This window comes from Melanotaenia boesemani, chromosome 5 (assembly GCF_017639745.1).
Source record: "Melanotaenia boesemani isolate fMelBoe1 chromosome 5, fMelBoe1.pri, whole genome shotgun sequence".
Classification (NCBI taxonomy): Eukaryota; Metazoa; Chordata; class Actinopteri; order Atheriniformes; family Melanotaeniidae; genus Melanotaenia; species Melanotaenia boesemani.
Window position 1 is genome coordinate 4,692,513 of NC_055686.1, and position 22,560 is coordinate 4,715,072.

Sequence of the window (22,560 nt, forward strand, 5' to 3'; positions counted from 1 at the left end):
AAGCTGTAAACAAGCAGGAAGCAGCTTTTTATTTTCATTTATAGACTTTAATTGTTTTTAGTTAGAACTTTTCATCTGTTAGACGTGTGCTGCTACTAAATGATCAGAATTAGAATCAGTGGTGGTTCCTAGAGGAACTGAAATGGAGGCAGAGCCTTTAGTTCTCGGACCCTCTCTGTGGAACCGGCTCCCAGTTTGGCTTCAGGAAGCAGAACCTTCTCTACCCTTCACACCAGATTTCAGACTTTCTGTTTTGATCAAGCTTATAGTCAGAGCTGACTTGGTGACCCTTATAATAATATTAATAACTCGTTTTATTTAAAGCACCTTTCAGGAAACACAAGGTGACTTTATAAATGAACCAATCAGAGTTAAAGGATGCGTCTCGTCCATCCCTGTTAGTGATCCTGGTCCCATAATGCACCATCTTTGGTTTTTATTTTCATGTATAAATATCTGACATTATTGTCGTCATTAACTTGTGTTTCTCTTTTTCTTTCTCAGCAGGTAAACCTGGCTTAGTGTTACGCTGCATGTTGACCCCTCTTTTCTGCCCTCTCCACCCCCACATAGTTGAAGCAGAAGACTGAACACTTCACATCTCTCCTCCCTCTTCTCTAAACTAGTGTTGCTCATCCAGAAATCCTGAACTCCAGCTGGAACTTTTCTCTTCAGGTTCCTTCTGTACTGGGACAAGGTGGCCTATGTTAGAGGCTAGAAACAGAGAAAGCAACCAAGCTGGAGTCCAGTCCAAAACCCTTTTATATATTCAAACATGGACTGGATCAGGGGAGCATTGTGGAGCAGCTCAGCCTCCACCAGCAGCAGTTCTCCACTAACGGCTGTTTTTATCTCCTCTGCTACTGATTGGGCTGAACTACTTCCACAAAGAGGTGTTTCCCATCTCACAATAAGTAGTGGTGATGAAGCTGTGTGGAAATGGATGAAATGCTGTAGTTTGTCTCTGTGTTGAGGTGGATCAGTGATCCTGCAGAGTCCTGAGCTGTCAATCAAAGCCTCCCTCCAACCTCCCAGCTGCTTTCTATAAAGATGGCTCCCTCATCAGGACTGAGTCTACAGGTCACATGACCCTCCACCATGTTAGCAGGTCTGATGAAGGTCTCTACAGGTGTAGCATCAGCAGTCATGGAGAGTCTCCACCCAGCTGGATCTCTGTCATAGGTGAGGAGCTTCACTCTCATTTCAGCACTTATTTCATCCACAGTCACCTGACCAGGTGGGATTCTCTCTGCAGGTAAAACTACAAACACAGCCCCACCCACTACTGTAGCTCCACCCTTTCTACATCCTCCCTCCATCTTGTGTTAACTCTGCTCCTCCACCTGCTGGCGTTCTGTCCGTACTTCATCTACACCCTCCTCATGGTGTCTTTATATCGACACAGAAACACAGGTAGATAGATAGATAGATAGAAGTACTTTATTCATCCCAAGCTGGGAAATTTAGGTGTTGCAGCGGTACAGTCATTTAGCAGTTGTGCTTCTTAAGGTAGCAAAAAAATAAAAAACAGTATAAAAATTTCAATATTTACAAGACTTATACAAGGAGATATTTAACTATACACAGTAAGAGTGAGAATAGCCAGCGAATAATATAGTCCAGTGCAATGATTAGTAGTGAAGATGAGGAGTTTAACTGTGCAAGGTTGATCCAGTCAGTGCAAAAATTCACCAGTTACAACAGTCACTCATATTGTTATCTCTGAGACCATGATGATGAGTTAAACAGTCTTATTGCATGTGGCAGGAAAGATTTCCTAAAGCGGTCCTTGAGACAGCGAAGCTGTCTGAGCCTTTTGGAAAAGGAGCTCCACTGTCTGTCCAGCACAGGGTGGAGAGGGTGGTCCGGGTTATCCAAGATAGATAACAGTTTGTTCAGTGTCCTCCTCTCCACCACTGCTTCTAAAGTGTCCTGTCTGCAGCCAATGACAGAGCCAGCCTTCCTGATCAGTTTGTTCAGTCTGTTGGTGTCACTGGCTGCAATGCTGCCCCCCCAGCAGACCACAGATGAAAACAGGGCACCGGCCACAACAGACTGGTAAAAGATTTCCAGCATCTTGCTACACACGTTGAACGACCGCAGCTTCCTCAGGAAGTAGAGTCTGCTGCAGGCCTTCTTGTACACAGCTGTGCTGTTGGTCTTCCAGCTCAGTCTGTTATCAATAGTCACTCCCAGGTATTTATATTCCTCAACCGTGTCCACATCACTACCCAGGATGCAGAGGGGCTGTGGAGCTGATCCCTTCTTCCTGAAATCTAGCACCATCTCTTTGGTCTTGTCCACATTAAGCAGCAGGTGATTCTTACCCGCCCACTCCACAAATCCGTCCACCAGCCCCCTGTACTCCTCCTCCCATTCACCACTTATACACCCAACAACTGCAGAGTCGTCAGAATATTTCTGAAGGTGACATGACTCTGAGTTGTACTGAAAGTCTGTGGTGTATAAGGTGAACAGGAATGGAGAGAGCACAGTGCCCTGCGGGGCTCCAACATCACTCATCACCACATCAGACAGGACACCGCCCAGCCGGACAAACTGCGGCCTGTCTGTCAGGTAATCAGCGATCCAGGAGACAGAGGACCCGCCAACACCCATCAGCCACAGCTTCCCACTCAGTAAAGAAGGCTGGATGGTGTTGAAGGCACTGGAGAAGTCAAAGAATGTGACTCTCACAATGCCTCCACTACCATCCAGGTGTGAGTGAGCTCGCTGCAGACAACGGAAACTGGATTCCAGGACTGAAACCTGACCTGTTGTTCACCTTTCAGGCTACAGGAAACAAGACAGACTGATTCTCCACAGATGAAGAGAGATTGTTGTTGATCATGAGACGGAAGCATGAAGTGCAGGGGTGTAAAGTCGGTCCTTGAGGGCTGTTGTCCTGCCGAGTTTGGATGTTTCCTGAAGGAGAGATTTATCTTCTACAGTCATTTGTGTCTTAGGGCTAAGTGGCCACATATGTGGACAGCACTTTATAGAAATTCAGAACATTAGTCAACATTAGTAAACAACATAAATATTTGAAGCTTGGTTTTTATTCTAATTGGATTAAAACAAGCCCAAATACCAAAGAGAAATAAAAAATGCATGTAAAAAACTGCTTGGGCCTTAAGAGGTTAAATAAAACGAGTTATTATTATTATTATAAGGGTCACCAAGTCAGTTCCGACTATAAGCTTGATCAAAACAGAAAGTCTGAAATCTGGTGTGAAGGGTAGAGAAGGTTCTGTTTCCTGAAGCCAAACTGGGAGCCAGTTCCACAGGGAGGGTCCGAGAACTAAAGGCTCTGCCTCCATTTCAGTTCCTCTAGGAACCACCACTGATTCTAATTCTGATCATTTAGTAGCAGCACACGTCTAACAGATGAAAAGTTCTAACTAAAAACAATTAAAGTCTATAAATGAAAATAAAAAGCTGCTTCCTGCTTGTTTACAGCTTGTTAGTCTGTTTTTAACTTTACTACTGTAATCATCAGGTAACGACACCATAAACCAGGGCCACACATCGCTATGTAACCAGTTTAAGATGGAGGAGACAAACTGGTTTACCTGCACTGTACTGAACTGGAGGAGGGGCCTGTTCACACAGGAAGAATAACACAGGTGGAGGTGAGTTCCAGCAACACTGAGACAAACTGGATGAACAGGAATGAAACTATGAGGAAGATGAACGTCCTCCTCTTTCCTCAGAAGTCGTCCTGAAGCTGGTTGTGTGATAAGAAGCTTCTCTGGAGGTGAAGTGAAGTGTTGTCAGAGCTGCTGATGTCCTGAAGGACTTAAAGTCTCTCTTAGTCTGACAGGAAGATGAAGATGTTGCTGGTGATGGTCCTCCTCCTGCACGGTAAGATCAGCTTCCTCTCATCATCCTCACTTCCTTCATCTTCCTCTCTGATGGTGGAAACGTGACATTTCTTCTTCTCTTGTGTGTGTGTGAAGCAGAAAGCAGCTTTGTGTTGGAGTGTGTGAATGTTTCAGAGAGAAACTGTGGAGAGCTGCCACTGTTTCCCAGATTCCTCCTTTTAGCTGATGAGGGAAAGTTTAGCAGTGAGGACGTTTGCTGGAATTTACTTTGGAAAAATCCAGGAATTTCTTCTGGCTGGAATCTGATCTGCAGAGAATCCAGCTGATCCACAACGTAACTACAGATTCTACTAAATGATCGTTGTCAGTCTTTCCCATCATTTCTCAGAGTTGTTGGTCTGCTGCTGCTTCATGAAATATTCCATGAAGTCCAAAACCAGCTTACCATCTGGTTTTTAGACCGGTGTCTGTGTCGCCATAGCAACCAGCTTTATGAGAGAAAGATGTGGAAAAAAAAAACATTCTAAAACACATCATTGACGTTCACTCAAACCACAGGACAGTGTCACACATGCACATACCAACATAAACATATCAGATATTTATTATAAAATCTGCTTGTTCCTGTAATCTAGAAAAACAGGTTATTATAAAATAACCAAATTGTACGACTGGATCCTGAAGGCCACTGCTCCGGTACCACTCCTGTGAAAGCAGCCATCATCAGCAGTATGATAAGATGAATTAAACAGCACAAGCACATGTGTACACTGTAATAATATCCTTCCTGTAAAAGTTTTTCCCAGAATGTCATAGGTGTCAATATCATGTTTGATTTTCAAAACGCACATACACATATTCAAAAGAGTTTTAGTATAGATGTCTTTTCCTGTAGTCCGATCCACATCATCAGTCCAGCTTATCAGGAAAATAAATGTGTTTTTGGTTATTTATTTATTTATTTTTTTTAACTTGTCCTGTCCAGCATCATAGCAAACAAAATGATAATCTGGTTGCTGTATCGTGCTGAACAAATTTGCTCTTCCAAGGGGAGGCCTATGGGTAATAGATAATTGATAATCTGATTAATTTATTTATTTATTTACTTTGAATCACGGAATCTATGTAATCTTGCTGGACCTGACCGGAGGGGACAGAAAAAGATGGAAAATAGCAAAAAGAAGGGAAAGAAGAAAGGCAACAAAAAGATCACAGGCAGAAGGAAACGACCCTTCAATCCACACCATCACCAGACAACAAACTGTTACACCTGTACATGAACACACCAGAAAATTTCCTACAACTTTTACAAAAGCAGAAACACACACACAGAAAAAAACTAGTCATTAAGAGTTTTTAAATAATAACCAAATCAAAAAGACGTAACAGCGACCAGATACTAACTCACAGGAAAAAAAAAAAAAAAAAATTATCACTTAGTATTAAAACCCACTAGACAACTCAGTGAGTGTGTCAAGAGATGAGAAAACAAGGAGTGATCAGTGATGAAGAGTGATGTGTGAGATCATGCAAATGCGACCACGCCTCCACCGAGGCCAGAGGCAGACCAGGGCCAGAGGCCCGGGCCCCCAGCAGCAGATCCGGAGCACCAACCCAAGCCACCCCACCATGAAGATGACTCCAGCCCCACCCGAAGGGCGGCAGAGGGCAGCCCCAGCAAGAGCCCCCCACGGTCCAGGGGCACAGGTCCCAGTGGGCCAAGATCAGCAGCCACAACATGCCTGGGAGGACCAGGCCCCCCCAGACAGCCACCCGGCGCAGGCCAGCACACACCCTGATGTTCCAGCCGCACACCCCAGGAACCAGGGTGCTATCGGCCCCCTCCCCCCACTCCCCACCTGCACCCTATATAACCTCACACTCACACCCTCCCCCACGCCACACCCACAATCACTCACCACCACACAGTCACGTCACACACAACCCACCCACCATGCTCCGTGGGGGACGCCCCAGGTGGACCAGAGGACAGCGAGCCCCAAGCACCCCCCCCCCCCCCCCTTGGCCCAACACTCACAGAGCCAGCAGCCCACCAGCGCAGCCACCCCAGGACCCGGCCCCGGGGCAACCACCTCCCCCCGCCTGCCCCCGGCCACACACAGGGGGAACAGGGGTGTGAGAGGTCCCCAATATCCTCTCCCTCCCCGCTCTAGACTGTTTAGGTAGTGTGTGTTGTGTGCATTTAAAATTGAGGGGCAGTGACCGCAATGAGCCGGCAGCCGGGCCACCTAAGTGGCCCCGCCCGACATGCACCGCATGCCATGCCCCCCAGGTGTTGTTTGTGTGTTGTGTTTCTTGTGTTTTGGTGTCTCGGTGCAATTAAAACCCCCCCCTCCACCTCCCCCTATGATCCCCCGAATCCCACTCAGCCCTCCTTCAAACCCCTACACCCCCCCTGCCCCTGGGCCATACCCTGGGTCCCAGGGCGTCAACCAGACACAAGGGCACGCACCAACCACACCACGGCAGCACATCCGGGCAGGCCCAGACCCCCGGCACATACTGACCCCACCACCCCAGAGGGAGGAGGACCACCCCCGGGCACCAGAGCCCAGAACCCCCGCCCAGCCCGCCCCGGAATAGCCCGGCCGCCCGGCCAAGGACCGACACCCACCAACCCAGGCACCACCAGTGGCCTCATCCTCCACCACGAGGCGACTCCAACTGCTGGCCCTCAAAACCCCCAACGGGGCCAGACCCAGAGCCACCCCCATCGCAGAGCAGCCCGGTCCCGCACCACGGGCAACCACAAAGAACCTGCAACCACCAGTCACTCCCGGCCATTTCCCAAACCCCCATAGCAACGAGGTCACAGTCCGCCACCTACACTAAGTGATGGAACTAAGCACAGGGGACCAGAGGGAATGAGATTCAGCTAAATAGTTCTTTGAGGAGGAAGACATTGTCTCACTACTGATGTGGTCAACTAAGAGATTCCTAAACTGCTGAATACACCAATTATTTTTGTTTTTCCAGTTCACAAGGATAGTTTTCTTTGCAATGCATAATTCTGTGCGTATCATGTGTGCAGATATTAATGTCACCCAAGTCACCTAGTAGACATAGTGCGGGGATTGTAGGAATATTACATTTAAACCATGTTGACATGTCCACACATACCTGAAGCCAGAACCTGCGGACAGGTGTGCAGGACCACAAGGCATGAAGGTAGTTGTCAGGTGTGTTTTCATTGCAGTGTGTGCAGATGTTTGATTGTGACAGACCCATCCTGAACATCCTTTGTCCCGTATAATGAGTTCTATGCAGAATTTTGAATTGTATTAGTTGCATATTTGAATTCTTAGTCATTTTAAAGGTGTTTAATCATATTTGTGACCATTTATCTTTTTTAAAGTTACTGGATAAGTCACCCTCCCATTTTGAAGTTGGAAGACAGATTGAGTCTTCTAGTTTGGATAATAGTCTATATGTTTTTGATAATAGCTTTGGGGCATTGAGATTCATGAATTCTGCCACCCTAGGTAGCTGTAAGTTTAATTGATTAATGGTATATTTTTTACATATAATAGATTTAAGCTGGTGATATTCTAATTTTTTTTGCTATTGATTCCATATTGTGAAGTGAGAATATTAAATGACAAGAAGTTTCCATTTTCTATTATATGTTCTAACTGTTTAATTTCTTTATTTTTCCATTGAGTAAAATTGATAAGCTTTTTGTTTTGCAGGATGTCAGGGTTGTTCCAGAGGGGTGTAAACTTACATGGAAAAAGTGAGGATTTGGTTATTTTTAGAAAATCCCACCAAGCCACTAAAGAGGAACTGATATTGATGCTTTTAAAACACTTATGTGTTTTGATGGTTGAGCTGATGAATGGCAGGTCAGAGATAAACAGATCCTCACACAATGCTTGCTCTACATCTAACCATGATTCATCAAGACTGCTAGGTTTAAGCCATTTGGAGATATGCTGCAGCTTGTTAGCTAAGAAAACATGATTAAAGCTGGGTAGCTCCAATCCGCCTCTATCTTTAGTCTGCTGTAAAGTTTTTAGACTGATATGTGATGGCTTATTTCTCCATAAAAATTTTGATATATGTGAGTCCAGTGACTTAAACCAGCTGGAGGATGGTTTAGTGGGTATCATTGAAAACAGGTAGTTTACTTTAGATAGAACCATCATTTTAACTGTGGCAACCCTCCCCATGAGTGATATGGGTAAGCGTCTCCACCAGTGGTGGCTGGCCTATAGGGGGCGCTAGGGCGCCGCCCCCCTGATAAGAAGGGGGGGAAAGGGGGATGGCCAATATATATTCTAGATTATTATTTTTTTTATTATTTTAATTTTGTTAAAAAATGTAAGTTTTACATTGTGGTTTTTTTTCTATATGCAATTCAAATAATTTAAAATACTTTCCCATATACTGAGTCATTAAATCCACAGATTTGAACCCTTTCTGTCTTGGGGCGCTAAGTCCGAGCGCCCGAGCAGTGCAGCTAAATAGCCAGTCACGTACCGTTGCTAGGGCAAATTAATAAAAAATATAGCCAATCAGTGTCGCAGAATTTTATGCGCTTGGGGCGCTGAAAATATTGCCCTTTCATCAGCAAGTGCCGCGAGATTTTAGCTATAAAAAAAAAGAATAGTGTGGTTTCATTCAGAGGTATGATGGCGAACTTAACGAGCGAGATGCTGCTGCCCCCTAATTCGGTGAGATCCTTACAGATGTATCCATTTGCAAGAAGGACAATGGAAGAGAAAGTCCAAGTTAAGGAGTTAGGACCCGACAAGCCCGACCTTGTGATCAGTCAACAGACGAAGGAGAAAAGTAAAGTCTACAAGCGGAGTTTTTGTAGGAGTTGGTTCGAGCGCAAGTCATGGCTGACAGGCTGCGGAGTAGCCAATGCACTTTTCTGTTTTCCCTGCCTTCTGTTTAAAAGTGACAAATGTGATTTGACATGGACACAGTCAGGACAAACTGACTTGAAGCACCTCTCTGAACGGATCAAGAAGCATGAACGTTCAAGTCTTCATATGGAAAACTGCATCAAGCTAGCAGTGCTAGGAAAGATTAGCATAGCAGCACAGCTGGATGACGGGCACCGCGTCGCGGTAAGAAGACACAATGAAGAGGTTGATAAGAATCGGCATATTTTATCCAAGCTCATTGACTGCATTAAGTTTTGTGGTGCTTTTGAACTGGCATTGCGGGGACACGATGAAAGGGATTCTTCAGAAAACCCGGGAATTTTCAGGGGTTTGGTCGACTTAATGGCATCCATTGACCGGGACTTGAACGATCACCTTGAAAATGCAACCGTGTTTAGAGGCACCTCAAAGACGGTGCAGAACGAGTTACTGGACTGTATGCTGGCAGTTCTGAGAGAGAAAATCTTTGATGAAGTGAAAGCAGCTGACTTTCTAGCCATTCAAGCTGATGAAACGACTGACATTTCCACACACTGTCAGTTAGTCCTGGTGCTAAGATACGTTGACAAAACACACAATGTCCAGGAACGTTTTTTTGAGTTTATTAAGCTCAAAAATGCCAGCGCGGACACAATTGCCGGTGAGTTATTGGAAAGGCTGCGCACCATCCTTCCCGAGGGACAAGAAAAGAAGCTGATCGCCCAGGCTTATGATGGGGCATCAGTGATGAGGGGTGCCACCGGCGGTGTTCAGCGAAAGGTCCAGGACATCTATGAAAACGCTTACTACGTTCACTGCTACGCCCACCAGTTAAACCTAGTAATGCAACAAGGAACATCCCACATCCCACAGATCAGTCACTTTTTTTCTGATATCGGGGGATTTTCTACCTTTTTTTCCAAGTCAAGCAAGAGAACTGCAGTGCTTGATGAGGTCGTGGCGCATCGCCTTCCAAGTGCATCGACAACACGCTGGAACTTCCGCAGTCGCGCTGTCAACACAGTGTATGAACACAAGGCTGATCTGCTCATGTGTTGTGAGACCATTCGGAATAGCGCTGAATTTGACAGCCCGACAAAGAGAGAGGCTGGCGGCTACGTGAGAATGCTGGAGGATGATGCTTTTTGTTTTTTCCTGGCCCTCTTCCACCAAATAATGCCACACGTGGACATGCTGTACAACCAGCTGCAGAAAAGAAACATTGATTCTGTCTACATATCAGAAATCATCCAGAGATTCATTGAGAGCATGCAAGCCATCAGGTAAGCAACGTATCTTTTCATATTGTTATCCAAATATTAATTCTATTAAATATACCCTGTAGTTCTTAATGTTAATCTCACATCTTATTAAAAAATAAAAATATCTGTAAAGGTATTAGTTTAAAATGCTCCAATACAGTGACTTCTAATTTAATACAACATTGGGCGTATATATCTTATCTTAACTAAAGTTTCTGAAATGACTTTTGAAACTTAAGTATTGTTTCATTCTGTATCATCAGGGAAGCTGTTCCCTCTCTAGCTGAGGGCCAGGAGGACAGGAGACCTGAACACGAGCCGCCCACGAAAAAACGGAAGAACATTGGGACAAGACCGGCAGCACCATTTGGCAACTGAGGTAAGTGCTTGCAGCTGCCGTCTAGTTGATAGAAGGAATAATAATATATCAATACACTGGCCATTTGAAATGGTGCATGTGACTAAAATATACTTTCTCTGTTATGGTGTAAATATATTGAGTGAACCATATTGGTTCATCACACAGTAATTAGCAGTAAGAGAAGAGAGCACATCACTCCAATCCTTTATTCCCTCCACTGGCTTCCAGTCCATTTTGGTTTGTAAAGCTCTTAATGGCCTCGCAGCTTCTTATTTATCTGAGATGCTGAGCGTGGAAGGGCTTTGTTACCAAACCAAATGATGGTGGTAGTGTCCTGGTCCAGATGTGAACACTGGGTGACAGAGCCTTTTAAGGCTCTAGAATAAACTCCCCTCTGACATGTCTCATCATCACATCCCTGGCCACATCAGATCTAGACTTAAAACTAATTTATTTAGAATGACTTAACAATCAGTAGTGTGATGATGACCCTTCTATTCTGATCTCTCCTTTATCTTTTAATCCTTCATGTATTTATTATTTATTTTACTTTTACTCATATAATGCTTTTTAAATTGCTGTTTTATCTTTTGTCAAGCACTTAAGTTCACAAGTGGATTATTGTAAAGAACTTTATAAATGAAGTAGATTTGTATTAATATACAAAATTTATAGCTGTTCAGGAAATGAGAATTAAAGACTGTTTAAATTATAATGTCCAAACCTAATTTTGACCTATTTGTAATTGATCATATCATAGGTTTGTGACACCATTATGTGTCATGCCAAGGAGAGGTTCTCCTTCACCAAGCACCTGGTCAGCGCCACTCTGCTCCAAGGAGACTTGTTCCCACAACACAGCCAGACGTTCCCAGATTCAGCACTGGATACCACAGTGGAAGCCTATCCCTCTCTGGACAAGGCCAGACTGAAAACCGAGCTTTCCATGATCTACGGCAATGAGGAGTTCCGGAGTTGCAGTGGTGCACTGGCTCTCTATCAAGTTCTGATGGAGAATAATCTTCAGGACACATTTACAGAAACTGTAAGTCTTCTCAGCATCCTCATCACTACACCGATGACGACATCAGAGTCAGAGAGATGCTTCTCCACTCTGAAGAGGATAAAAACTTTTCTCAGGAATGCTATGGGACAAGATCGCCTCAACGCTCTGGCAATGCTCTCCATAGAGAAAAAACTAACCCGGGACATCCCTGATTTCAACACCAGAGTCATTGAAAAATTTGCAACCCAGAAAGACAGAAGAGCAAAGTTCCTGTACAAATAAGAACTGGCATGCTAACCCCTTCAATCAGCATATTTCACTCAGTTTATAAACACAAACACACTCCTCTTTCAGTCACTCACTCACTCACTCACTCATACACTCTGTTCATTTTTTTCTATTCATCCGATCACACCCTGTAATTGTTGTTGATTATTGTATTTGATACCTTCTTTTTTTTTTTAAGAATTATTGGAGTTGAATATTGTTCACTTTATCAATAAAACTGGTTATTTTGAGAAGGAAATTAAATTGTTAAATTGTAGTCATCGTCTGACTTTTGATTTTAATTCTTATACTGGATTAGGCAGACAAATGTTTTGTCAGCCCCACCAAGAATTTTTGTCACCAGCCGCCACTGGTCTCCACCCTGAGAGATCATCCTCTATTGCTTTAAGTAGCTGGACATAATTTAGGTTTATTAGTTCTGATAACCTGGGGGAAATGTTTATGCCTAGATATCTAATGTTTCCAGACTGTATTGTAGTATTGGGTGTGTTTTGTAGGTCACAGTTGATGGGCATAATAATAGTCTTAGACCAGTTAATAGAGTGATCAGATATTCATGAGAATGTGTTAATAAGTGTGATTGTCTGGGGGAGAGATGTCGGTGAGTTCTGGAGGAAAAGTAATACATCATCAGCATAAATACTTATCTTATGTTCTATATTTTTGGCATGGATTCCTTTAATCTCTTTATTTTGTCTTATGGCAGCAGCTAGGGGTTCAATAAAAATAGCAAAGAGCAATGGAGAAAGCGGGCAGCCCTGTCTGGTGCCTCTCTGCAAACAGAAGCTTGGAGAAGTTTGATCATTGGTCTTCACACAAGCATTTGAGTTGTTATATAATATTTTTATCCAATCTATGAAAGATGACCCAAACCCAAATTTGTTTAACGTTGCAAATAAAAATTTCCAGTTTACTCGGTCAAATGCTTTTTCTGCGTCTGAAGAAATGACTGTGGATTCCAGATTATGTAGAGTAGAATAATCTATGATGTTAATTAATCTATCCATGTTGGTAGAGGAATGTTTTTTTTTTATTATTATTATTTAACCTTTATTTAACCAGGTAAAAAAAAAATGTTTGAGAACCAGTTCTCATTTACAAACATGACCTGGCCAAGAGGCCCCAGCAGGAATAAATAACGTACATACATACAAACATACAACTGTGCATACACAGGACCACAATGCAACAATACAATACAAATCAAAAAAGCGCAGAGTAAGTACAAATATATAAAAATGAAAGGGGGAAAGGGAGTAGAACACAGTATATAAGACGGATCTATGTGAGAGAAAAAGTAGTGGAGAAATGTTTGTATCTAAGGGAGAGTCAGCATCGTCAGCAGGAACAAGTATCTACAATAATCTGTTGAAGTCTCTGTCTAAACAGAGAAACAGATATCAGAGCTGGAAGTTTGAGAGTGTTCTGCAGTGTATTCCAGTCATTTGCAACGGCAAAGTGGAAGGCGTTACGGCCGAAAACAGTGGCAGTTTTGGGAATGAGGAGCTTAATAAATTCGGTTGACCTGGTGTGATAAGTGCTGCGAGTGAGGTGGAGAAGAGATGAGAGATAGAAAGGTGTCTTGTGTAAGATTGACTTGTAAATAAAAAGAAACCAATGATGGAGTCGCCGAGTGTGAAGGGAGGGCCTGCCCACCAATTTATAGAGATCACAGTGGTGGGTGTGGAAAGGGACGTTTGTGGCAAAGCGTATGGCTGAGTGGTAGAGAGTGTCTAATTTTTTAAGGGCTGCGCTTGATGCCATTTTATAAATGATGTCGCCATAGTCAAAAATTGGGAGTAAAGTCAATTTGACTAAAGTGCATTTGGTTGCGTGAGTGAAAGAGGCTTAATACGGAAAAGAAACGCTAGTCTGGCTTTTATTTTGGCTTGGAGATTATTTATGTGGGTGACGAATGACAGAGATGAATCCAGCCAGATGCCCAGGTACTTATAGGAGTTGACATAATCCAAAGCTGTGCCGTCTAGGCAGGTGAGTATTGGTAGGGTGTCAGCGCCAGTTTTCCGACTAAAAAGGATGCACTTTGTTTTACTGGAGTTGAGGCGAAGGTGAAGGTTGTGGAAGGACTGCTCTACTGAAGTGAGGCTGAGTTGATGAACAGCTGCAGCAGCTTGTGGGGAGGGGCCGACTGAATACAGAATGGTGTCATCGGCATACAGGTGGATCCAAGAGCTGCCAGCAGCTTTATCTATGTCATTGATGTAAATGGAGAAAAGGGTGGGGCCCAAAATAGACCCTTGAGGCACACCTTTGGAAATAATGAGTGGTTCTGACATGATATTTTCTGCTTTCACTAACTGGGCACGGTCAGAAAGGAAGCTGGAGAACCAGTCACAGCAGGAGATGGACAGACCAATACTGGAGAGCCTTTGTAGAAGGATCTTATGGTCAACTGAATCAAATGCCTTGGCAAGGTCAATAAAGGTGGCTAAGCAGACCTGCTTGGAGTCTAGTGCTGTGATGACATCATCCATGTCTACCTACCTACCATGTCTACCTTTAATAAAGCCTGTTTGGTCAAGATGTATTATTAGAGGGGTTATTTTTTCTATTCTTCTGGCCAAAGCTTTGCTAATTATTTTGAGATCTACATTTATTAATGAAATTGGACGGTAACTGGATGGAAGTGTCGGGTCTTTACCTGGTTTTAATAGTAGAGTAATATTGGCTAGGTTCATATTTGAAGGTATTTTTTGTTTTTCCCTTATTTCTAATATATTGTAGAAAGTGGGTGCCAGCATTGTCCAGAATTCTTTGTAGAATTCTGCTGGGTAACCATCTGGACCTGGAGCTTTATTGTTGGGCATATGCTGGAGAGCTTCATGGAGTTCGCCGACTGAAAGGGAGGAATCCAAGACCATTTTATTTTCATGTTTTAATTTTGGAAGATTGATGGTACTAAGAAATTTATCAATATTGTCATCTGTTGTAGTTAGTTGTGATGTATATAATGTTTTATAGAATTCTTTGAAAGTGTTATTTATCTTGTCAGGGTTGTGGCTGATGTTTCCTTCTGGATCTCTGACAGAGGAGATGGTTGTTTTCTCCTTTTTTGTTTTTAAGTGATTAGCCAGGAACCTTCCAGATTTGTTGCCATGCTCAAAATTCTCCAAGCGAAGTCTTTGCACCAAGAATTGCGTCTTTTTATCTATTATTTCATTAAGTTCAAGTTTAGCTTTCCTTATAGCATTTAGTTTGTGTTCTTCTGGGGAGACATGGTAAGTGTCCTCTAAGGATTTAATTCTGAGTTCTAACTCTGAGATTCTCAAAGTTTCCTTCTTTTTCTTATGAGAAGAAAAGGAAATTGTTTTCCCTCTCATTACTGCTTTTCCTGCTTCCCAAAGAACACACATTTCTGGCAAGTCGTTGTTTTCTAGATATAAGGACCATTCTCTTTTGAAGTAGCTGATAAACTCAGGATCTTTAAGTAATGACATATTAAATCTCCAGTTTCTAGTTGCTGGTTTATTGCTTTTACTTCTCAGAGTGAATGATACTGGTGTGTGATCACTAATGCTAATAGGATGGATCTTGATTTCTGACATGTCATTCATCAGCGAGCTGCTAGTTAAGAAATAATCTAATCTAGAATAGGAATGGTGAACTGAAGAGAAGAAGGTGTATTCTCTTAGTGTGGGATGGTGAGAGCGCCAAGCATCACAGAGACCAAAATCCTTCATGTACTGTTTTACAGTTTCTGAGGATTTCCATACTCGATGAGCTCCTGTGGTACTTTGTTTGTCCAGTATATTGTTAAAATCACCTCCTATAATTAGTGTGTTATCTGAGTGACCATAGAGTGAGGCGAAGAGGGAGTGAAAGAAGGAGGGATCATCAACATTTGGACCATATATATTTGCAATACATAACTTAAAAAATTTAATAGATAATGTAACTATTATACATCTGCCTTCTGGATCTATGATTGTATTATCTATGTCAAAATTTAACCTTCTATTAATAAGAGTAGCTACTCCTCTCTGCCTAGAATTATAACAAGCTGAATACACGTGTGGAAACTGGGTTGTTGAGAGAAGATCTATTGTTGAGTTTGATAAATGAGTCTCTTGGAGTAATATTATATCTGCTTTTATTTCTTGCAAACGATTAAAAAATTTTAACCTCTTTTCCCTTGTGCCAGCTCCACGCACATTCCAAGTGACAAATATGAGTTCGTTCATGTGCTGTTCTGTGTGCGTTCCTGTGAATCATGAAAAGTGCTGATGTGTATATAATATAATGACAAGTGTTACTGTTAAGCGTTAAAGGGTTGGAGAGAAGAAGTGTAAAGAGTGCCAAATGAAAAAAGTAATTTAAAAAACGCATCTGTGCTGAGAACAGTGTAGTGGAGATGGGCAGTGGATTTACTGTTAACTAAATTATCTTTTATGGTGGTTTTATGGATATAGCATGACAGGAAACAGGAAAATTAAAGCACATACCAAGTCAGTAGAGCCACCGAGTGATGTCCGGGTTGCGGTACAGCTGTCCATTAATAAATAATTTATCCACTGCGATGACAGCGCGTGCGCCTTCCATGATGGATTTCCTCCTGATGGGAAACAGGACTTTCCGTCGGTCCAGAATCTCTCTCAGATATCGGTCGTTTACTCCAAAGTTCGTTCGCGGCCCTGGTTCTTCACCTGCTCCTTGTGTTTGAAGCTGACGAACTTCGCTACAATAGGTCTTGGTCTGCTGGACCCGGGTTTCCTCCCGCCGAGCCGATGGACTCTGTGAAAGGAGATGTTTTTCACCGTTTCCTCCGGGAGCTTCAGGTGGGTTTTGATGAAGTTTTTCACCGTGGTCTTGGGGTCCTCCTCCGTCTGCTCTGGAATCCCTGCAAATACCTGCTTCTGGCTGAATTCTAGTGATTCACGTAGCTCCTGGAACTCTTTGTGGAGAATTTCTACCAGGCTCAAACGCGCATCAAAACTACTGAGTTTCTTATCTATAGAAATCAGAACATCTGTTGAGTCGTTCCCCGGTGGTGAAATAGCTCCAGGTGAATCCTCATTTCGCTGTCTCTTGGATTTAGATGAGGTGGAGGGGGTGGAAGTGTTGTTTGGTTTCCCCATGACGATTCTGTCGTAACAACGATCTATAAAATCTGTCAGGCTGGCCAAATCCTCCCCGCTGTGCTCCAGAGTGTAACTTTTAAAGACACTATATTCCTACTTTAAATAATATTTTGATTAGGCTGGCACAAAATACAATTGAATGAAAGTATAAATGTTTGGGCGCGCCTTTGAATTTGCCGTCTCCCCGGAACTACGTCACCTACAGCATTAGCGTCACTTACCTGCTGAATACAGGTAAGTGGGTCTGTGCTGACTTTTATCCTGGCGGAAGAACTGAGTCGGGTCAGGTGTGCAGCCTGTGAGCTTCAGGAGAGGGTTTCTCCTACAAAGACAGAGGGAGGAGGAAAAGGAGAAAAAGGAAAATAGGGTTAATATTTATCTGAGTCTGCGTCTGAGGAAAGTTGCAAGTGTTTTCTCTCAGTGATTTGATAATGCTAAAAATAAATCTTCAGTGTGTGTGTGTGTGTGTGTGTGAGCAAAAAGCATTCTTCATTGCAAGCAGTGTCACTTAACTTCAGAAAATGTGTTCTTGTGCATATATTGAGCATTGTGAAGCAGAACAAAACATTTCCTCAGACTGATCAGATTATTTGACAGCTTGTATATTTTCTCATAAAGGATGAAAAATGCAAGAAAAAGAAAATGTTCTCAAAAGCTGTTGTTCTCAAAGTCAGTTCTCCGTACACGCCTCATGTGTCGAGCAGACTTATCAGCGCCATGACTTTAAATAAATGACTGAACTTGGATAATGTACTTAAAACAAAACCATTTTAGTAGGTTTTTTCTTTTCGTTCTTTTTTTTTCTTTCTGCCTGCAGTCACTGTCTGCTACAGGCTCAGTGCTTCTCTATGTCTTTCCCTTCAGAAACCTTTATGGTGTTTTTAGATCTCAGTTCAGCTTCCTCTTATTATTATTATTATTATTATTATTATTATTATTATTATTATTAATATTATTTTCATTATTATTATTATTATTTTTGTTGTGAAGCCGTCTTTTACCCCTTTTTTGTTTTTTTCTTTTTTTGCCCACGCGGTCCAGACTCTCACAAGCCCAAACAGACCCTCTGTCTCCAAACCAGCTTCACAACTTAATTAAACAAAGTACTTTTAACTCACCAGACTTATCTTTCAGACTATATTTTGAGTTCGTTGATTTCGGCGATGACTTCCAGAGAACCAAACGAGGGTTCCCCTTTCAAAAACAACGCCTGAAAATCAGGTTCAGGTCATACAGACACCGTCGTTGGGTCCCCCTGGTCACTCATGAAATCCTGCCGACAACGCCAATTGTTGTAGAAAAATTACCAAGAGTCTGGAATGAGTAAAGTATATAAGGTTTATTTACAGGAGAAGTATTGAAAAAAGAATTACTTGCAAGTAAGAGAGTGGTTGTTCAGACTCGCGTGGAGTCAGAGAGACTCTGATGATACATCAGAGAGAAACTGTTTTATTCAGCTGGTCCCCAGCTGAAGGTCAAACAGTAAAATAATAAATGAGAAATAGAAGACTGAGTGGCGCCACTTTCTTCCAGTTTTCAGACAAAGCCCACATACCACAACAAGCTGATATCCCAAACAACTATTGCTATCTAGCAGGTGAAAACCAGTCTCAACTCTGCCATGTCAGAGCTCTGGAAGAAAGTGGTCAGTCTGACCTCACACACGCATATACAATGAAAACTGTAAATTCAGTATTCTGTAGAATGAGAACACACATAATGAAAATGTAAAAGTAAATGAATTAACAATATTAAATTAATAAAGAAACTGAGTATACATGTGATTATTATGAGTGATTACCATATGCAGCTAAATTTCTTTCACACCAGTTTGAAATTTTACTATCATGACAACCCGATTCAGACCTGTCAGTCAAACAGACCTTCAAAGTGGACGTGTCCATCAGAAAACATGTCAAAGACAAACATGAGAAGATCTCAGAAGGTTTGTTGATGTTAGCTGCTTCCTCACTCTGTGGCCCAGAGAACTTAAGTCATATGACCATATATTAGGGGATGACAGGAGGACGTGATGCTTTCTCACAGGGTAACAGATGCCCCTTCTTCTTCTTCTGTGGTGGATTCCCAGCAGTCAGAGTCCTGCTGTGGTGTTGTTTCTGACATCAGCACATGTGGACGATATGATGCCTTCAGGTCCATCATCTGCTGCATTGATCTGTCTCAGCTGAGGATGGACGAGGAATGAGACATGAAAGCTGCAGAGACTGTTCCTCTCTGTCTGTCCTCTCAGTGTCCTCTCTCAGACAGTGAGACATCAGGAATCTGGTCTGTAGGACACTATCTGGTCCAGTTTCCAGCGTTTCTCTTCATTCTTCCTGACTTCTGAGCTGCTGCCTGTCGGCCAACTTAACACCATCAACTTCATTAAATGAATCGCTGTAAATGAATGTGAGACAAACCCACAGCTGATCTGTCTTTCTGTTTGTGTCCTCACAGTTTCCCAGCATGCCCTGGCTGGGGTGGTGGAGGTGAATGAGGGGGCGGAGTCGGTCCTTCTGCCCTGTGAGTACGATGGTATTCTACCTGAAGAAAACCTCAGAGTTGTGTGGACTCGCAGCGATCTCAGTCCCAGATTTGTCCACCAGAGAGGAGAAGAAGGTGATCTGGAAGAACAGAACCAGCGTTACAGAGGACGGACATCAATGAAACCTGATGCTTTAGACTCTTTAGACTTCAGTCTCACTCTGAGAAAACCACATCTGTCTGACAGCAGCAACTACACCTGCTCCATCACTGATGGAGTAGATGTACGGAAAGTAACGGATGTTGAGCTGAAGGTGAAAGGTGAGCAGCAAACACCTGCTGTAGATACAGGTCAGAGGTCAACCTGAAGGGAAGAACAGAGTGAAGGAACAACCTGATGAGTCCTTTATTAGAAGAGTAGAAGAAGAAGAGAACAGAACTTTATGTTCATGCTGCAGAACAGTGAGAAGCAGCTTGTGGGTAGAAGATGTTCCTGATTCTGTTCTGGTTTTGTCCTGAGTGCTCTGTAGAGTTCTCCAGAAGGCAGGACGGAGACCAGGGTGTGTCCAGGGTGTCTCATGTTCTTAATAATACAGCTGGCTTTCTGCTGGAGTCCACCAGTGTAGATGTCTCTGAGGGGGACATGTGGTCTCAGTCTCCACTCTAGTCCTCTCACCACCTGCTGGAGGTCTTTACTGTCCTCTGCTGAGCTGGTGTGGATCAAAGTCAACAGGGACCAGCTTTGATGTGAGAGAGCATGAGTCTTTTAAAACATCTGGTGGTGTCGGGGTGAGAGCGACTGGACAGGAATCATTCAGACAGTTTGATGGAGGCTGACTTAAGGCAGGTGGGGACCACAGACTGCTGTAGCAAGAGGTTGGAGATGGTTGTAAAACCTCTGCTGGTTCATCTGCTCATGACTCCAGTATCCGTCCAGGAAGTCCATCTAGAGCAGCTGGACAGGCTGGTTCTGACCTGATACTGCTGGTGGACTGGTTCTTCTCAGGAAGACCAGGATCAATGTGAGCCTCTCTGTTGTGGTGGTTGAAGTGAATGAAGAAGTGGTTCAGAGAGTCCGGTAGGATGCAGTCAATGGAGTCCTTCTCCAGGCTCTGGTGGGTCGCTTTGTAAACCTGCAGATCTCAGACTTGAAGGCAGCATCTTGTGTTGCCTTCAAGTCCACATCCTGACTGTTGGCTCCAGGTTCAGGAAGACTTCAACAGTTTTAGTTGTGGTCAGACGCTGATGGAGGAGAGTCCAGCTAATGTGTGAGCGTCCAGGTCTGTCCCCTCTGCAAATGTCCCCCAGTCTGTAAAACTGAAGCAGTCCTGTAGGACTGAGGTAGCTTCCTCAGTCCACAGCTGAACGGTTTTTACTAAAGGTCTCTGTCTACAGATGAGGGTTCATAGGCAGGGATCAGGGACAGAGATAGGTGGTCTGAGAGTCCCAGATGTGGTGGAGAGGTTCCTTCATCGGCATCTTGGAGGTTTGTGTAGAACTGGTCTAGATATTAGCAAACCACTGCATGTTTGTGCTTCACTTCATGTATTCAGGAGAGTCCAGTAACTAAAATGGTGTAAAATTATTTATTTTTCTTTCTGTTCCTGATAAAAAAAATAAAACAGCTGTGACTGAATAATATTGTTCTGTCTTCTCAGACCATCAGGAGGAGGTGAAGGTGACTGAGGGGGCGGAGTCTGTCATCCTGCCCTGCAGAACCACACCTGACCTGCCCAAAGACGTCACTGTGGAGTGGACTCGCTCTGATCCAGATTTTATGATGGTTCATGTCTATCCAAACACAAGTAAAGATTTTATGAAACAGAGCAAGTTTTACAGAGACCGTACAGAGATGTACGAAGACCTGCTGAGATCTGGAGACGTCAGTCTGACCCTGAAACACCCCACAGACAGAGACACGGGAAGCTACGTCTGCACCGTCTACAGAGACAAAGACATCCTGAGACAGAAAGTAGTTCTGATACACGTCAAAGGTCAGTGATGTAGATACAGGTCAGAGATGTAGATACAGGTCAGAGATGTAGATACAAGTCAGAGATGTAGATACAGGTCAGAGATGTAGATACAGGTCAGAGAAGTAGATACAGGTCAGAGATATAGATACAAGTCAGAGATGTAGATACAGGTCAGAGATGTAGATACAGGTCAGAGATATAGATACAAGTCAGAGATGTAGATACAGGTCAGAGATGTAGATACAGGCCAGAGATGTAGATACAGGCCAGAGATGTAGATACAGGTCAGAGATGTAGATACAGGCCAGAGATATAGATACAGGTCAGAGATGTAGATACAGGTCAGAGATGTAGATACAGGTCAGAGATATAGATACAAGTCAGAGATGTAGATACAGGTCAGAGATGTAGATACAGGCCAGAGATGTAGATACAGGTCAGAGATGTAGATACAGGCCAGAGATGTAGATACAGGTCAGAGATGTAGATACAGGTCAGAGATATAGATACAAGTCAGAGATGTAGATACAGGTCAGAGATATAGATACAAGTCAGAGATGTAGATACAGGCCAGAGATACAGATACAAGTCAGAGATGTAGATACAGGTCAGAGATATAGATACAAGTCAGAGATGTAGATACAGGTCAGAGATGTAGATACAGGCCAGAGATGTAGATACAGGTCAGAGATGTAGATACAGGTCAGAGATGTAGATACAGGCCAGAGATGTAGATACAGGTCAGAGATGTAGATACAGGCCAGAGATATAGATACAGGTCTGAGATGTAGATACAGGTCAGAGATGTAGATACAGGTTAGAGATGTAGATACAGGTCAGAGATGTAGAAACAGGTCAGAGGTCATAACCCTTCCTTTTTTCCACAGGACCATTTCCATCCTGGGCCACAGCTGTTCTGGTTCTCCTGGCTCTGGTTCTTATCGTCTCTGCTGGTGTTTTATATCATTTTAGATTCTATTTCATGTCAGGTGAGTCTCTAAAACTACACAACCCATAATACTGATGGTCACATGAGTCTCCTTGTGGTTCTCTGACAGTCAGATTTGTTCCAGAAGCTGAGACAGAAATGTGAAGAGAAAGTTCAGGTTTTGTTCCATATGTCAGGAAAGCTCCTTTGGACTGAGTCCTTCACCAGTAAAGCAGCTCCACATCATGACTTTACCAAACAGAGTTGAAGCTTCACTTGTGACGGACGTCAGGTGAGCTCAGGTCACCTGGTTGATCCACGTCCTCAAAGAAACTGCTGGAACTTCTTCTGTCTGAACACTGAGAGTCCTCCACCAGCATGAGACCCAGAGACCAGGATGAGATGGTCATGTGACCATCAGAGCTGCTGCTGCTGTCTGT

At 43.3% G+C, this 22,560-nt stretch overlaps 3 protein-coding genes across 3 annotated transcripts in view; all 3 read left to right on the forward strand.

Moving 5' to 3' along the window:
- Positions 1–22,560, forward strand: part of LOC121640415 — a 601,409-nt gene that overhangs the window by 302,120 nt on the left and 276,729 nt on the right. The gene's annotated exons all lie outside the window — the stretch shown is intronic.
- Positions 3,500–22,300, forward strand: LOC121640488 (butyrophilin-like protein 1). Its single transcript, XM_041986279.1, has 6 exons — positions 3,500–3,632; positions 3,714–3,864; positions 19,190–19,537; positions 20,875–21,210; positions 22,080–22,181; positions 22,266–22,300. The coding sequence occupies exons 2-6, from the start codon at positions 3,828–3,830 to the stop codon at positions 22,283–22,285; spliced, it is 843 nt and encodes a 280-aa protein (XP_041842213.1). The 5' UTR covers positions 3,500–3,632; positions 3,714–3,827; the 3' UTR covers positions 22,286–22,300.
- LOC121640469 lies at positions 8,034–11,805 on the forward strand. The gene is made up of 4 exons (XM_041986245.1): positions 8,034–9,118; positions 9,722–9,999; positions 10,242–10,357; positions 11,100–11,805. The coding sequence occupies exons 1-3, from the start codon at positions 8,474–8,476 to the stop codon at positions 10,354–10,356; spliced, it is 1,038 nt and encodes a 345-aa protein (XP_041842179.1). The 5' UTR covers positions 8,034–8,473; the 3' UTR covers position 10,357; positions 11,100–11,805.

What these genes read in the sequence shown, in the direction of transcription:
- LOC121640469 (XM_041986245.1), top strand. Translation starts at nt 8,474, where the DNA reads ATGATGGCGAACTTAACGAGCGAGATGCTGCTGCCCCCTAATTCGGTG. An exon ending in ACTTGAACGATCACCTTGAA is followed by an intron (nt 9,119 to 9,721) that starts AATGCAACCGTG and finishes TGGAACTTCCGC; the next exon opens with AGTCGCGCTGTCAACACAGT. An exon ending in GAGAGCATGCAAGCCATCAG is followed by an intron (nt 10,000 to 10,241) that starts GTAAGCAACGTA and finishes CTGTATCATCAG; the next exon opens with GGAAGCTGTTCCCTCTCTAG.
- LOC121640488 (XM_041986279.1), top strand. Translation starts at nt 3,828, where the DNA reads ATGAAGATGTTGCTGGTGATGGTCCTCCTCCTGCACG. An exon ending in AGTTCTGATACACGTCAAAG is followed by an intron (nt 21,211 to 22,079) that starts GTCAGTGATGTA and finishes TTTTTTCCACAG; the next exon opens with GACCATTTCCATCCTGGGCC. An exon ending in TAGATTCTATTTCATGTCAG is followed by an intron (nt 22,182 to 22,265) that starts GTGAGTCTCTAA and finishes GATTTGTTCCAG; the next exon opens with AAGCTGAGACAGAAATGTGA.